The 14,162-nt window shown below is 38.2% G+C and overlaps 1 protein-coding gene across 1 annotated transcript in view; it reads right to left on the bottom strand.

Annotated features, from left to right (window-relative positions):
• LOC104109458 (cystinosin homolog) overlaps positions 1-11,337 on the bottom strand; it is a 49,794-nt gene extending 38,457 nt beyond the window's left edge. The window contains exons 1-3 of the mRNA XM_070195894.1: positions 11,101-11,337; positions 10,883-11,015; positions 1,356-1,445 (exon numbers count right to left, since the gene is read on the bottom strand). Of these exons, the coding sequence (XP_070051995.1) occupies positions 1,356-1,445; positions 10,883-11,015; positions 11,101-11,219 (342 nt within the window). The 5' untranslated portion in view covers positions 11,220-11,337. The remainder of the gene's footprint in view (positions 1-1,355; positions 1,446-10,882; positions 11,016-11,100) is intronic.
• Positions 11,338-14,162: the final 2,825 nt, after the last annotated feature.

The raw sequence follows: 14,162 nt of genomic DNA, 5'->3' as shown, positions 1-14,162 counted from the left end.
TTTATACCTTATACAATTTGTCTTGTTATTGGTAATTTGATAACAATCTGATTTATGTTGAGATTGGGGGCCTATGGTTATTGCCATGCGGATTATGAAGAGAAATGTGGGCACGAGGTGCCGTGAGTAAATAATGATGATATTGGCACGTGAATTGTCCTTGAAGTTGTGATATGAAATGCGAGCACGAGGTGCAGTGATTAAATGATAATGACATTTGGCACGTGAGTTGTCCATGTGATTGTGGTACAGAAATTGGCACGAGGTGCTGTGAAAATTTAAAATTGGGCTGAGACCCGTACTTTATGATTTTGAAAATGAGGTGTCACATGGTGACTTTTATTCGAAAAATACTCATTTGAAGGAATTATATTAGAAAGAGATTTATTTGAAAGAAATATATTTGAATGATATTTATTGAAGGAATTATATTTGAAAAAGATTTATTCGAAAGAATTATATTCGAAAGGTATTTATTTGAAGGGAGTATATTCAAAATATATTTATTAAAAAGTATTATATCCTGAAGAGTATTATTTGCGAAGCATATAGGCGAAAAATTTATATTTGAAGGACTTGATTTAATTGTGTGTAGTTGTATTTATTATTTATTGAGCATTATTAATGGTGTTCTTATTGCTCTGCTGTGCATATCACTGGTTGATTAAGTGTTGCCATTATGGTTATTTGTTTCTTATTATTTTGTATACTATATTGCCCAGGTTATTATACTAGTGAGTGTCTTGATACTTACTGGCTACCGACTGTGGTATACTTATACTACACTTCTGCATATTTTTGTGCAGAGCCAAGTATTGGAGATAACGGACCCGGACAAAGTTAGAGTGGGATCGCAAGGATTTAAGATAGAGCTGCTTTATCGTCGCAGTTCCTTGGAGTCTTTCTATTTTATTGTATTATTAATTATTATTCAAACAGTATTAAGTATTCGATCCTTGAGATCATTTCATATATTCAATTAGAGTTTGTAATTCAGTGTTACCAGTCTTGGGATATTTTCATATTTATTTCCGTTGTTATTTTTTATTACCTATTTTTATTTTTTAAAAATGGCTTGAGTTGTTATAAAAATCGGCTTACCTAGCCTTAAAGATTAAGTGCAATCACGACACTTGTGACTCGATTTTTGGGTCGCGACAGAAAGCCACAAAAACACAAACTGCAACACTTAACCAAGCAACAGTGACAAGTGCAATAGCAGTTTTTGAGACCTTCTGATTTTCACGATGTAAAAAGAAATATGTAATGTTTATGAGAACCAAGTTATAAACTCATATTTCAGTGTGCATAAAATATTTGAGCTGAAAAGAGTAAAAAAAGAATGGTATACTTACATCATAAATAGCAATCTGAAATAAGGTAAATGCTGTTAAAGCAACAGCATGAGTAGAGAAAGCCACATCATTGGCAGCTACAGGTATCATCTGAAATTAAACAATGAAGGTAGTTAGCAGTTCAACACATTAGTCATTAACTTCACTATAAAACATAGTATCAACTTAATATGAAGAAATAAAATAGAAGGTATTGCCATGTGATTAGGAAGTCACGGGTTCGAGCCGTGGAAACAACCTCTTGCAGAAATGCAGGGTAAGGTTGCATACGATAGATCCTTATGGACCGACCCTTCGCCGGACCCCGCGCATAGCGGGATCTTAGTACACCGGCCCTTTTTAATTGTTATGAAAATTTTAAAACATGAAGAAAAGGGTGTTAAGTAGAACTAATTGTGCATTTAAAAGAAAATGGCTTACTTGAAGCAGGATACTAGCCATAGCCAAGAATGATTAGGGAAATTGTATCGACCCGACTTGTCGTTTTAAGAATTTATACCCCGTTCAGTGACTTAAGGTCTCGAACAACTTCGTAATATGTATTGCGATTCGCGGGTGCGGTCGAGTTTGATTTTCGGAAGATTCGGAATTTAATTAAAAGAACAATTCTTATTTAGAAACTTAAATGGAAAGAGTTGACCGGAGAGTTGACTTTTGAGCAAACGACCCCGAAATAGAATTTCGATGATGGAAATAGTTTCGTATGATGAGTTCAGACTTAGACGTATATTCGGATTTGGATTTGGAAGTCCGTAGGACAATTCGACGCATTTTGGCAAAAGTTAAAAAATAGAAGATTTTTGAAAAGTCCAACCGAAGGTTGAAATTTTGATAAAGAGGTTGGAGTTCGGCCTTTCCTTGGACCCCCCGCATAGCGGGAGCTTAGTACACCAGCCTTTTTTAATTGTTATGCAAATTTTAAAACATGAAGAAAAAGGGTGTTAAGTAGAACTAATTGTGGATTTAAAATAAGTGGCTTACTTGAAGCAGGAAGCTAGCCATAACCAAGAATGCTTAGGGAAAGCCACAAAAACACAAACTGCAACCCTTAACCAAGCAACAGTGACAATTGCAATAGCAGTTTTTGAGACCTTCTGATTTCCACGATGTAAAAAGAAATATGTAATGTTTATGAGAACCAAGTAATAAACTCACATTTCAGTGTGCATATAATATTTGAGCTGAAAAGAGTAAAAAAAGAATGGTATACTTACATCATAAATAGCAATCTGTAATAAGATAAATGTTGTTAAAGCAACCGCATGAGTAGAGAAAGCCACGTCATTGGTAGCTACAAGTATCATATGAAATTAAACAATGAAGGTAGTTAGCAGTTCAACACATTAGTCATTAACTTCACTATAAAACATAGTATCAACTTAATATGAAGAAATAAAATAGAAGGAAAGTTTGTGATTTTAGTCCATCAAATATCTAAAAAGATTTATTTTGATCCTCGTGATATTTAGTTAAACATATATAGCCTTCTATTAATTAATCAAATTGTGCACTTTTACTTCCTATACTTATACATCATAGGTTTAGTGAATTATTAATTGTTCAACTGCTTAACCACAAATGCATTGTGCAAAAACTGAATTAACATATTTCCTATATAAAAGGGCAAAAACATAGTATTCTTATAAAATTGAATCTATAATGTGCTTAACCAAATATCATACGGGCAAATTCAGTGTTTATAACCGTCTAAACTTGAATGAATTATAACTTTTCAACATTGGAACAATTATTGTTGTCACGACCCAAAATCCAACTAGTCGTGATGACACCTAACTCAACCAGCTAGGTTAGCCAGTTAACCACTAACCAATTCCTATGACAATTAATAAAGTAAATAAGTAAAGAAATATCTAAATATGATACATTCCCCAAGAACTGGTAGTACAAATCCTGAGCTTCTAAGAATTGAGTTTACAAAGCTGGTATGAAGTAATACATCATTTGTTTGAAAATTACATAAACAGAGTTTTGTGACTCTAAGGCTACTATGAACAAGAGGCAACTACAACTGGAACACAGGTACATCTTAAGATCCAGCTCCCAACGAATACAGCAACATCAGCAGCCAGCATCTGCACGCAAGGTGCAGAAGTGTAGTATGAGTACAACCGACCCCATGTACTCAATAAGTAATAAACCTAACCTTAGGTTGAAAGTAATGACGATCTTGTACCAAGGTCAGAGTCCAACTATAATAACCAACAATAGTTCATAACAACATAACACAAGTAATAAAAGCAGTAACTCAAAGATAAAATGTTCGGCTTAATCATGATTTCTGAAAATATTCTGCCTTTCAAGTATATCAGTGAAAATCCAAATCGTTCATCGAAGTTGCCAAAAAATATGAGTAAGTTTGAAAACAGTAATCTTTCCCAAATATCCTTTCAATAATAAATAAGATGTCTCATTTTCTTTTCAGATAGCCAGTGTAAAAAAAATGCATCACTATGCCCATATATCAACATGTATGAGAAGCCATGAATTACGTGATACCGTACAATATGAGGAAAATATATCTCTATGCATGTATGTCATGGGTGCAATGTCAATGCAATGTATCTTAGATATGAACTCATGTACTCACACTATCAGAGTACTCAGTCTCACTTTCTCATACATTCCACTCATCATGATCAATCACTCGGTACTGTATATGGCCAATCCGGCCCAGGAAAGATCCATCCCGGAATATACACATCAACTGATTATCAGTCACTCAGTACCGAGTAGGGCTAATCCTGCCCGTGGAGAAGATCCATATCTAGGTATATAATGCTTCGGACAAGATCCATGTCTAGGGAAGATCCATCCCTCAATAATATCAACCGCGCTCACTGGGGGTGTGCAAACTCCGGAGGGGCTCCTACAGCCCAAGCGCTATAATCCGCACGGACAACTCACGTGCTGCACGGACAACTCACGTGCCATAATATCAATATTTGGATCCGCACGGACAACTCACGTGCTGCACGGACAACTCACTTGCTATAGTATCAATATCCTCAATAAACAGGCCCCCGGTCTCACTCATTCATCAATCTCTCTAGTCTCACTCACGGGCTCACAATGTCATGAAACTAGCCCGACAACAATGATATGATGTATCAATAAATAACAACTGAGACTGAGATATGATATGAATGCATGAATATGACTGAGTACAAAATATCAATGAAATGACAACAAGAAACGATCACTATGGGTCCCAACAGTATCGTCATAAAGCCTAAACATGATATCTAGCATGATTGACAACTCAATTACTTTATCACATGGTGAAAATACAGACATCAACAAAGTAGGACCACTATACAGTGCCATGGAAACAACATAGTCCCAATTCACATGGTGCACGCCCACACGCCTGTCACCTAGCATGTGAGTCACCTCAATACCAATCACATAACACATACCAAAAAGTCTAAGGGTAACACATACCAATAGGCTTGCTCAACCGGGTTCACTTGGTTCAGCACCGGTCGCGCTCCCCGAGGTGGGGCGTGACAATATCTCAACATAACTCCGCTGCAATGCGTGACCCCATCCATATGAAATAGCTCAGCCACCATGCTCAAAATCAATAACCACGCACAATCCGACATCAAGTACTCAAAGTGAATTACCATAACCATGGAGAAGCAGATGACACAATGCCATACAAAACCCGAAAGAACATAACCCATACACCATCAATCATGCAATATCCAATTACTCATCTCGCTCAAATTTCGCTATAAAGCTCAAATAGAACCGCACCGGGTGTGCTTATAACCAACGAATTACAACTTCTTGTAGCATAGAAGAGTAACTCACAGATCATTTTAGAACACGAATAAGCTCAGCAACAACCGAATGGCACATCCCTCAATAATAGCAGTATGTAACCAACCAATCCGGCTCGATATAGAATACACATCCTAATTGGGCCTACCAATGGACCCTCAAATCAACTCTGGGCACCCACAAATAGATAAATAACTCTCCGAAAGCCCCCAATGACTGAATCATAACACATATTATCGTCTAGCTAGCTTCGGCCATGACATCACAGTCCACAACCATGAAACAATCTGCTCTTGAGAACTCCCAGTCTCCAAATCCATAGAACACATGAATCACCATATCTGATCCCAAGTCCACCGCCATAATGTCTAACACATCTCTCATAAATTATCATCCCACAAGGAATACTTCTAAAATTCTTCCGTGCCATATAACAAAATTGGAATATCAGCTGTCGATCAACCAGGAGAGTGCCGCAGTACCAGTGAAGTATCCATAAATCAAAACACATTGCCCCTTCTGAAATGTATACTCTCATCAAGCCATACCAAATAGTAATATCATTTACCTAGTCATTTGAAATCGTCCATGCTGCCTACGAATTTTATGACCTTCCCTTCAAAATTGAACTGTGATCTCGCTCACGTAAATCTCAATCCTACGCAACACACCACATATACCATGCCATCATATGAAAAATACAAGAACCTCATAGTCCACTCCTAGTCACAAGGAACTACATACTCAATTAGCCAAGGACCTCCCATTTGACTTCATCCAGGAGAAAATCACTATACACCACATGCTCCTCATGCTAGTAGGTAATATACCCCTCGAACGGTGGTAGAAACCATTGAGAACTCTTTAAAGTCCATTTGCACATAACCAAGCTATCAGAACCGAATCTCTCTAACTCAACCCAGCCACGCAGGTCGCCAAAACCCAAGAGCATTACCATGAAACACCTGTGGAGACTAGCCACATCATAAGTACCCAAATAACCGATTATATCTATTACTGTGCTGATCCAACCTACTACCAAGCTGTCCTATTTCTCCAAGTCCCTTCCAAATTACCTTCAAATTGATACTTCTCTTTGCTGGAACACCACGATCCTTAACCAAAATTTGCCACATAAGAGACCCTAGTATAAAACCACAACGCCTTAAGGCCCATAAGCTGCTGACGTCCCTCTTAAGCACCCCCAAAACACCACAACTGCGACACCCACTCTAAAGAGACCTTATCTGAACCTAAAACTATTTCCTTCACCTTCTTGATGCTGGAATGCATAATCTACAATGGTATAAAAATGCGACAAGTCTCGACACCATCCAATGTAACTCTCAGTGTCTAGCCATACACAAATCTTGAAAATTCCAAATCGCTACATATAAATCTTGAATCCATTAGAACCATTCTCGAGAGTCATCCACTCTACTCAAATCTCAATTAAACCGACCAAACGGACCGAACGACTTGTGCCCCATTAGCACACCAACACCCAAGGGAGTAACCCAAACTCCTAAGAAACCGAGCATATTCCTATTCCATGTACACTACACCCTTCACGAATAACCACACAATTATTTTATGATTCCCATATACCTATAGAGTGTAATACAACCTGTATCCAGAAACTCCTTTACCCGAGTCATCCTCGATCTCGACCTCTACAAGTCATAACTGATTCACTAGTATGCCCCGAACCGAAACCAATACAACACATAACCGTGCAATTAACTCGTCGATAACAGACTCCCCCACTTGGCTCAAAGCCATGGAATAAAACATCTGATTACTTACAATATCCATACCCCATTACTACCATAATTCCACAGTGAGATTCCACTAAATCCTTCATCCACTCATGCAACACAAACCATCTAATACCTCAAATCATCTGCAAATCGTAAACTCCACTAATAGGGACACCAACGGATCTATAAGTCCCAAAAGCACATGCTCACACAATCGAAATCTCCATGTTCAAGCTACCATCGAAACCCGACCTCAAGTCCTCCAGACTGGCCCATCATCAACACGCCAAAGCCACATCCCGCACCTCAATCATGGAATCACAAGACGCTGGCGCACAACCGATATCGAACGCTCACATGCGCATACAAATGCGTGAAAGGAATTCAAAGAGTTACGCTTCATGCAGAAACAATGCCGCATGATAAGGAAAGAAAGATGGGAAGTATATCCTAATTATCCCGTAGCCTCACGAAGATAGGTATGGACGTCATCATACCTATCCACAAGACTCTACTAGATACTTGCTCATGACTTGTAGAACCTATGAACCTAGAGCTCTGATACCATCTTGTCACAACTCAAAATCCAACTAGTCGTGATGACACCTAACTCAACCCGCTAGGTAAGCCAGTTGACCACTAACCAATTCCAATAACAATAAATAAAGGAATTAAGTAAAGAAATATCTAAATCTGATACATTCCCCATGAACTGGTAGTACAAATTATGAGCTTCTAAGAATAGAGTTTACAAATCTGGTATGAAGTAAATACATCATCTGTTTGAAAATTACATAAACAGAGTTTTCTGAATATAAGGCTACCATGAACAAGAGGCAACTACAACTGGAACGCAGGTACATCTCCAGATCCAGCTCCCAACGAACACAGCAACATCAGCAGCCAACATCTGCACGCAAGGTGCAGAAGTGTAGTACGAGTACAATCGACCCCATATACTCAATAAGTAACATACCTAACCTTAGGTTGAAAATAGTGACGAGCTTGTACCAAGGTCAGAGTCCAACTCCAATAACCAACAATAGTTCATAACAACATAACGCAAGTAATAAAAGCAATAACTCAAAGATAAAGTGTTCAGCTTTATCATGATTTCTGAAAATAGTTCTACCTTTAAAGTATATCTGTGAAAAGCCAAATCATTCATCGAAGTTGCCAAAAATATGAGTAAGTTTGAAAACAGTAATTTTTCCCAAAAATCCTTTCAATCATAAATAAGATGTCTCATTTTCTTTCTAGATAGCCAGTGTAAAACAAATGCATCACTATGCCCATATATCAACATGTGTGAGAAGTCATGAATGACGTGATATCGTACAACATGAGGAAAATACATCTCTATGCATGTATGTCATGGGTGCATGACAGTGCAATGTATCTAAGAGATAAACTCACATTCTCAGAGTACTCAATATCACTTTCTCACACATTCCACTCATCATGCTCAATCACTCGGTACTGTATATGGCCAATCTGGCCCGGGGAAGATCAATCCCGGAATATACACATCAACTGATCATCAGTCACTTAGTACCGAGTAGGGCCAATCCAGCTCGTGGAGAAGATCCATCTCCAGGTATATAATGCTTCAGACAAGATCCATGTCCAGGGAAGATCCATCCCTCAATAATATCAACCGCGCTCACTGGGAGTGTGCAGACTCCGGAGGGGCTCCTATAGCCCAAGCGCTATAATCCGCACAGAAAACTCACGTGTTGCACGGACAACTCACGTGCCATAATATCAATATCTGGATCCACACGGATAACTCACGTGCTGCACAGACAACCTACGTGCTGCATGGACAACTCACGTGATATAGTATCAATATCCTCACAAACAGGCCCATGGCCTCACTTAGTCATCAATCTCTCCAGTCTTACTCACGGGCTCACAATGTCATGAAACTAGCCCGACAACAATGATATGATGTATCAATAAATAACAACTGAGACTGAGATATGATATGCATGCATGAATATGACTGAGTACGAAATATCAATGAAATCAGTGAAATGACAGCAAGAAACGACCACTGTGGGTCCTAGCAGTATCGTCATAAAGTCTAAACATGATATCTAGCATGATTGACAACTCAATTACATTATCACAAGGTGAAAACACAGACATCAACAAAGTAGGACCACTATACAGTGCCATGGAAACAACAGAGTCCCAATTCATATGGTGCACGCCCACACGCCCGTCACCTAGCATGTGCGTCACCTCAATACCAATCATATAACACGTATTTCGGGATTTCATACCCTCAGCACTAGGTTTAGAATAGTTAGTTACCTCGAAAAAGCCAATACCAATGCCGAGCAAGCCAAGCGATGCTCCAAAGATGCCATCACGCGCGTAGCGATATCCGAATGGCTCAAAACTAGCCAAAAGCAACTCAAATACATCAAATAAATCCCAAGGAAGCAATTCCAAATGATAAAGATCGAATCCTTAATCAAAACCCAAAATCGGCCAAATATTACACCCGGGCCCGTGCCTCGTAACCCAACAAAACTCATAAAATCCGACAACTTATTCAATTACGAGTCGAACCATACTAGTTTCACTCTAATCCGACTCTAATTCGATGTTCAAAACTCAAAAATTCATATTATGAAACTTTAGGCCAAAACCCCAAATTTTCTCTTTAAAGCTCACAATCCAATTACCAAAAACTAAGGTAGATTCGTGATATAAAATAAAAAATGAGTCGAGAACACTTACCCCAGTCCACAAGATGAAAATTGCTTCAAGAATCGCCTAAATCCGAGCTTTGAAATGTAAAAATGAAGCCAAAATCGCGAACCCTTGTATTTATTATTCAGCCCAGCACTTTCGCATTTGCGGTCAATTCGTCGCATCTGCGACCACCGCTTTTGCGGAAAAATTTCGCTTCTACGAAGAATAGCCTTTCCCAGCAACCCCCGCACCTGCGGGATTAAACTACGCATCTGCGCTTCCACTCAACGCACCTGCGCATCCGCACCTGCGCCTTTTTCTTTGCTCTTGCGGGCCTCTTCATCTAGCTCTCATCCCGCTTCTGTGACTGCATTGTCGCTTCTGCGACCATCGCACCTGCGTAAAACCAACCGCAGGTGTGATCACACCAGAACCAGCACCCTTCTGCAATGCACTATGCAACAAAAGTGATCCGTACCTCGTCCGAAACTCATCCGAGTCACTCGAGACCCCGTCTGAATATACCAACAAGTCCAATAACATAACACGGACCAACTCGAGGCCTCAAATCATGCATAACAACATCAAAACAATGAATCGCACCTCAAATCGAACTTAATGAACTTTGAACTTTTCAACTTCAATAACTCGTGTTGAAACATAACAAATCAACCCGGAATGAACCCAAATTTTGCACACAAGTCCCAAATGACAAAACAAAGCTATTCCAATTCTCGGAATCACAATCCAAGTCCGATATCAAAAAGTCCACTCCCGGTTAAACTTTTCAAAAATCCAACTTCCGCCATTTCAAGCCAAATTCCACTACGGACCTCCAAATCATAATCCGGACGTGCTCTTAAGTCCAAATTTACCCAATGGATCTACCAGAACCATCAAAACTCCGTTCCGAGTTCAAATTCATAAAAAGTCAAACTTGGTCAACTCTCAAAATTTAAAGCTTCTGCAATGAAATTCATTCTTCCAATTCGATTCTGAATAACCTAAAAATCAAAACCGATGATTCACATAAGTTATAATACATCATACAGATCTACTCATGCCCGTAATCTACCGAGCGAAGTGTAAATTCTCAAAACGATCGGTTGGGTCGCTACAATTGCAATTCAATATGGTATCAAAACGAGCATATGAACAACCACAACATATTTAATGTAAATAGTTCAACGTGTTTGCGCAGTTCAATTAGATAGAAACAAAAAGAGAAAATGATTTGAAGGTATTGTTATAAACCTCGTTATAGCCATATCGACGATGGTATTGCCTCTGAACGGCAGAACTGAAGAACATGGAGACATCGTAAATGAGATACGACGAGTGCTTTGTCAAATTCAACACCACAAAATCAAAATTCAACCCCACCACACTGTTTTTCAATCAAAAAAATTCACGTAAGAAAAATAGTTTTTAACCAAATAAGAAAAAAATAATGTAGAGAAGAAATACAAAACCTTTTTCTACGGAAATTCAGTACAACTTGAGGATAAAAGCTAATAGACCATAAGACAAATGCAATCCATCCAAAAACATTGTACAACACTTCCAACATAACTGAATTCCACGACCCCATCAAAATCAACCTCTTTCTTTTAGACTCTTTTGTAACTTCAAAAAACAGGACAATATGTAATCTTTATTCGTATCAAATACTTATCGCTATTTATAGAAAATAAGCTAAAAAAGATGGGCTGCTTTGTAATTAGATGCGAATCGCAATGACAATGTAATGAATGTGCCCCATATTACGACCGTATTCATGTCGCTTTCTCTCATTATCCATATTTACGTAATCGTAAATAAGCCTATGTTCGTAGGATTATATATATTTCCTGAAACAACTATGTTCAATATAAATTGATAAGCTAGAAAATAGGGTTAATAGTTTAGAAGCGATCAAATTGCACAATTGTTTTAGATGTGTCTTAAGAAAGTCAACTTAAACTTTTACTCTAAATTTTCAACCATTTGTTAATAAAACCTTATGCTTTTATAGTATTTATGTTTAAATTGAATTTTTGTATTCATATTCTAAACCGGTAGAGAAACTTTAAGTCACTAGTTTCTATGTACGTGCGATGCACGTGTAACTCGCATCTTGTTAGTATCAATATTTTATACAACGAGAATAAACTAAGTATAATAGCAATTAACATCCAAATATATTCAACATGCAGTTGAAATAAAAAAGTGAGTGTAATTACTTAGATGTAATAGGTGAATTTAAATATGTTGGACATCTTACCTAATATCTCTTTATAGACGGTGTTCTTGGTGTATGTCCTTTTCCATCTTGCTTTGTCATGACCAAAACTCTTGTTTTTGACATCAATATACCTCTTGAAAGTACAACTTATAGTTATCCATGTGAAAAAATATATTGCAGCAACTACATGCTTATGCAGAGGATTGTTTGACCGTGTACTTTATTTATTGTCATTGAAAAATATAAACGTACTGATAATTCTTTTTTGATGAATTTAAAAGAGCATCCTTTATTTTTTGAAGGCGAAAATTGAATTCTTGGGATAAATAAATGCTTGGAGGTATTTTGACCTATAATTATATCATTCTTGTACCATGCATAAGCCATTGAAGGATCCCAATTCCTTAGTAACATTATTGATCCATTTTCCTTTAATGCCAACCTGTATTCCAAAAAATTTATTTGTAGGTAATCACGCATGCGTGAAAAAGAAATATTGTTATAGAAAATAGACGAAGGATCATTTTATTTGTAATTAATATTCAGTCATCAGTTTATTATTTTTTTTCATCTTTCATAATATATTGTATTATCTCATATTGTATTGTATTTATGAATACAACGTTTGAATTAATTGTATTATTTGTTGAGATTTATAATATATTTATGTAACAACCCAACCAGTAGTTTTGAGCATTTGCACTTCGCTCGGTAGTTTACGGGCGCGAGTAGCTCCGTATGATGTATTTTGACTAGTGTGAATCGTCGGTTTAGTTTTCAGGTTATTCGGGACTGATTTGGAAGAATGATTCTCAGCTAGGGAGCTTTAAATTTGAAAGAGTTGACCAAGTTTGAATTTTTAGCATTTGACCTCGAATTAGAATTTTGATGGTACCGTTAGCTCCGTTGGGTGATTTTGAACTTAGGTGCGCGTCCGGATTGTGATTTGGAGGTCCGTGGTTCAATTTGGCTCGAAATAGCGAAATTTGAAATTTTGAAAAGTTTGATCGGGAGTGGACTTTTTGATATCGGGGTTGGATTCCAATTCCGGAAGTTGGAGTAGGTCTATAATGTCGAATGTTACTTGTGTGCAAAATTTGAGGCCAATCGGACGTGATTTGATAGGTTTCGACATCAGTTGTGGATGTTTGAAGTTTTAAAGTTTATTAAATTCGAATTGAGGTGTGATTCGTCGGTCTGTGTTATGTTATGGGACTTGTTGGTATGTTTGGACGGGGTCCCGAGGGGCTCGGGCTTGTTTCAGATTAATTTCAAATCATTTTTCGCGTCGCGTGGCAAGTGTCGCGAACGCGAAGTGCATTTGGATGGCAGTTGCATTTCTTCATCGCGTTCGCGCACGTAGTGTTGGGGCAAGTCTTCTTCGCGTTCGCATATGATGGATATCGTACGCGTAGGGTTGAGCTAGGAGCAGGATGCCTTCTTCATCGCGTTCGCGTAGTTGGAGCCACATTCGCGAAGGTCTGAGCCAGCTGTGAGTCGCGTTCGCGAGATTTTTACCGCGGACGCGAAGTGTATTATGGTGGTAAATTATTTTGTTCATCGCGAACGCGATGGTGTTGACGCGTTCACGTAAGAGGATGCCTTGGAAGATGTATAAAGTACTCTATTTCGAGGGTTTGCGCCATTTCTTTTACATTTTGGGAGCTATGGAGCTCGGATTGAGGTGATTCTTGAAGCAATTTTTACCATATGAATTGGGGCAAGTGTTATCTACTCGGTTTTGGTTATATTTCATGAATCTATCTTCATTTTTAGTAATGAGATTGTGAATTTTAAAGAGGAAATTGAGGGTTTTGGCCTAAAGTTTCATAATGTGAATTTGTTTAGTTTTGAACATCGAATTGGAGTCGGATTTGAGTGAAACTAGTATGGTTGGACTCGTAATTGAATGGATTGTCGGATTTTGTGAGTTTTATCGGGTTCCTAGGTGTGGTCCCAAGTGTGAATTTTGGTCGATTTTGGGCTTTTGATTCAAGATTTGATCTTTTCGACTGGGATTGGTTCCTTTAGCATTGTTTGATGTATTTGAGTTGTTTTTGGTTAGTTTCGAGCTGTTCAGAGGTCGGAATGCGCGTGATGGAATATTTGGAGCATTGCTTGGTTTGCTCGGTATTGGTATTAACTTGTTCGAGGTAAGTAACTCTTTTAATCTTAGTGTTGAGGGTATGAAACCCTGTAATACATATTATGTGATTGGTATTGAGGTGACGCACATGCTAGGTGACGGGCATGTGGGCATGCACCATGTGAATTGGGACTCTGTTGTTTCCATGGAACTGTGTAGTGGTC

The sequence above is a fragment of the Nicotiana tomentosiformis genome, chromosome 2, assembly GCF_000390325.3.
Source record: "Nicotiana tomentosiformis chromosome 2, ASM39032v3, whole genome shotgun sequence".
Lineage (NCBI taxonomy): Eukaryota > Viridiplantae > Streptophyta > Magnoliopsida > Solanales > Solanaceae > Nicotiana > Nicotiana tomentosiformis.
This window is presented reverse-complemented; position numbering and strand designations above follow the sequence as displayed.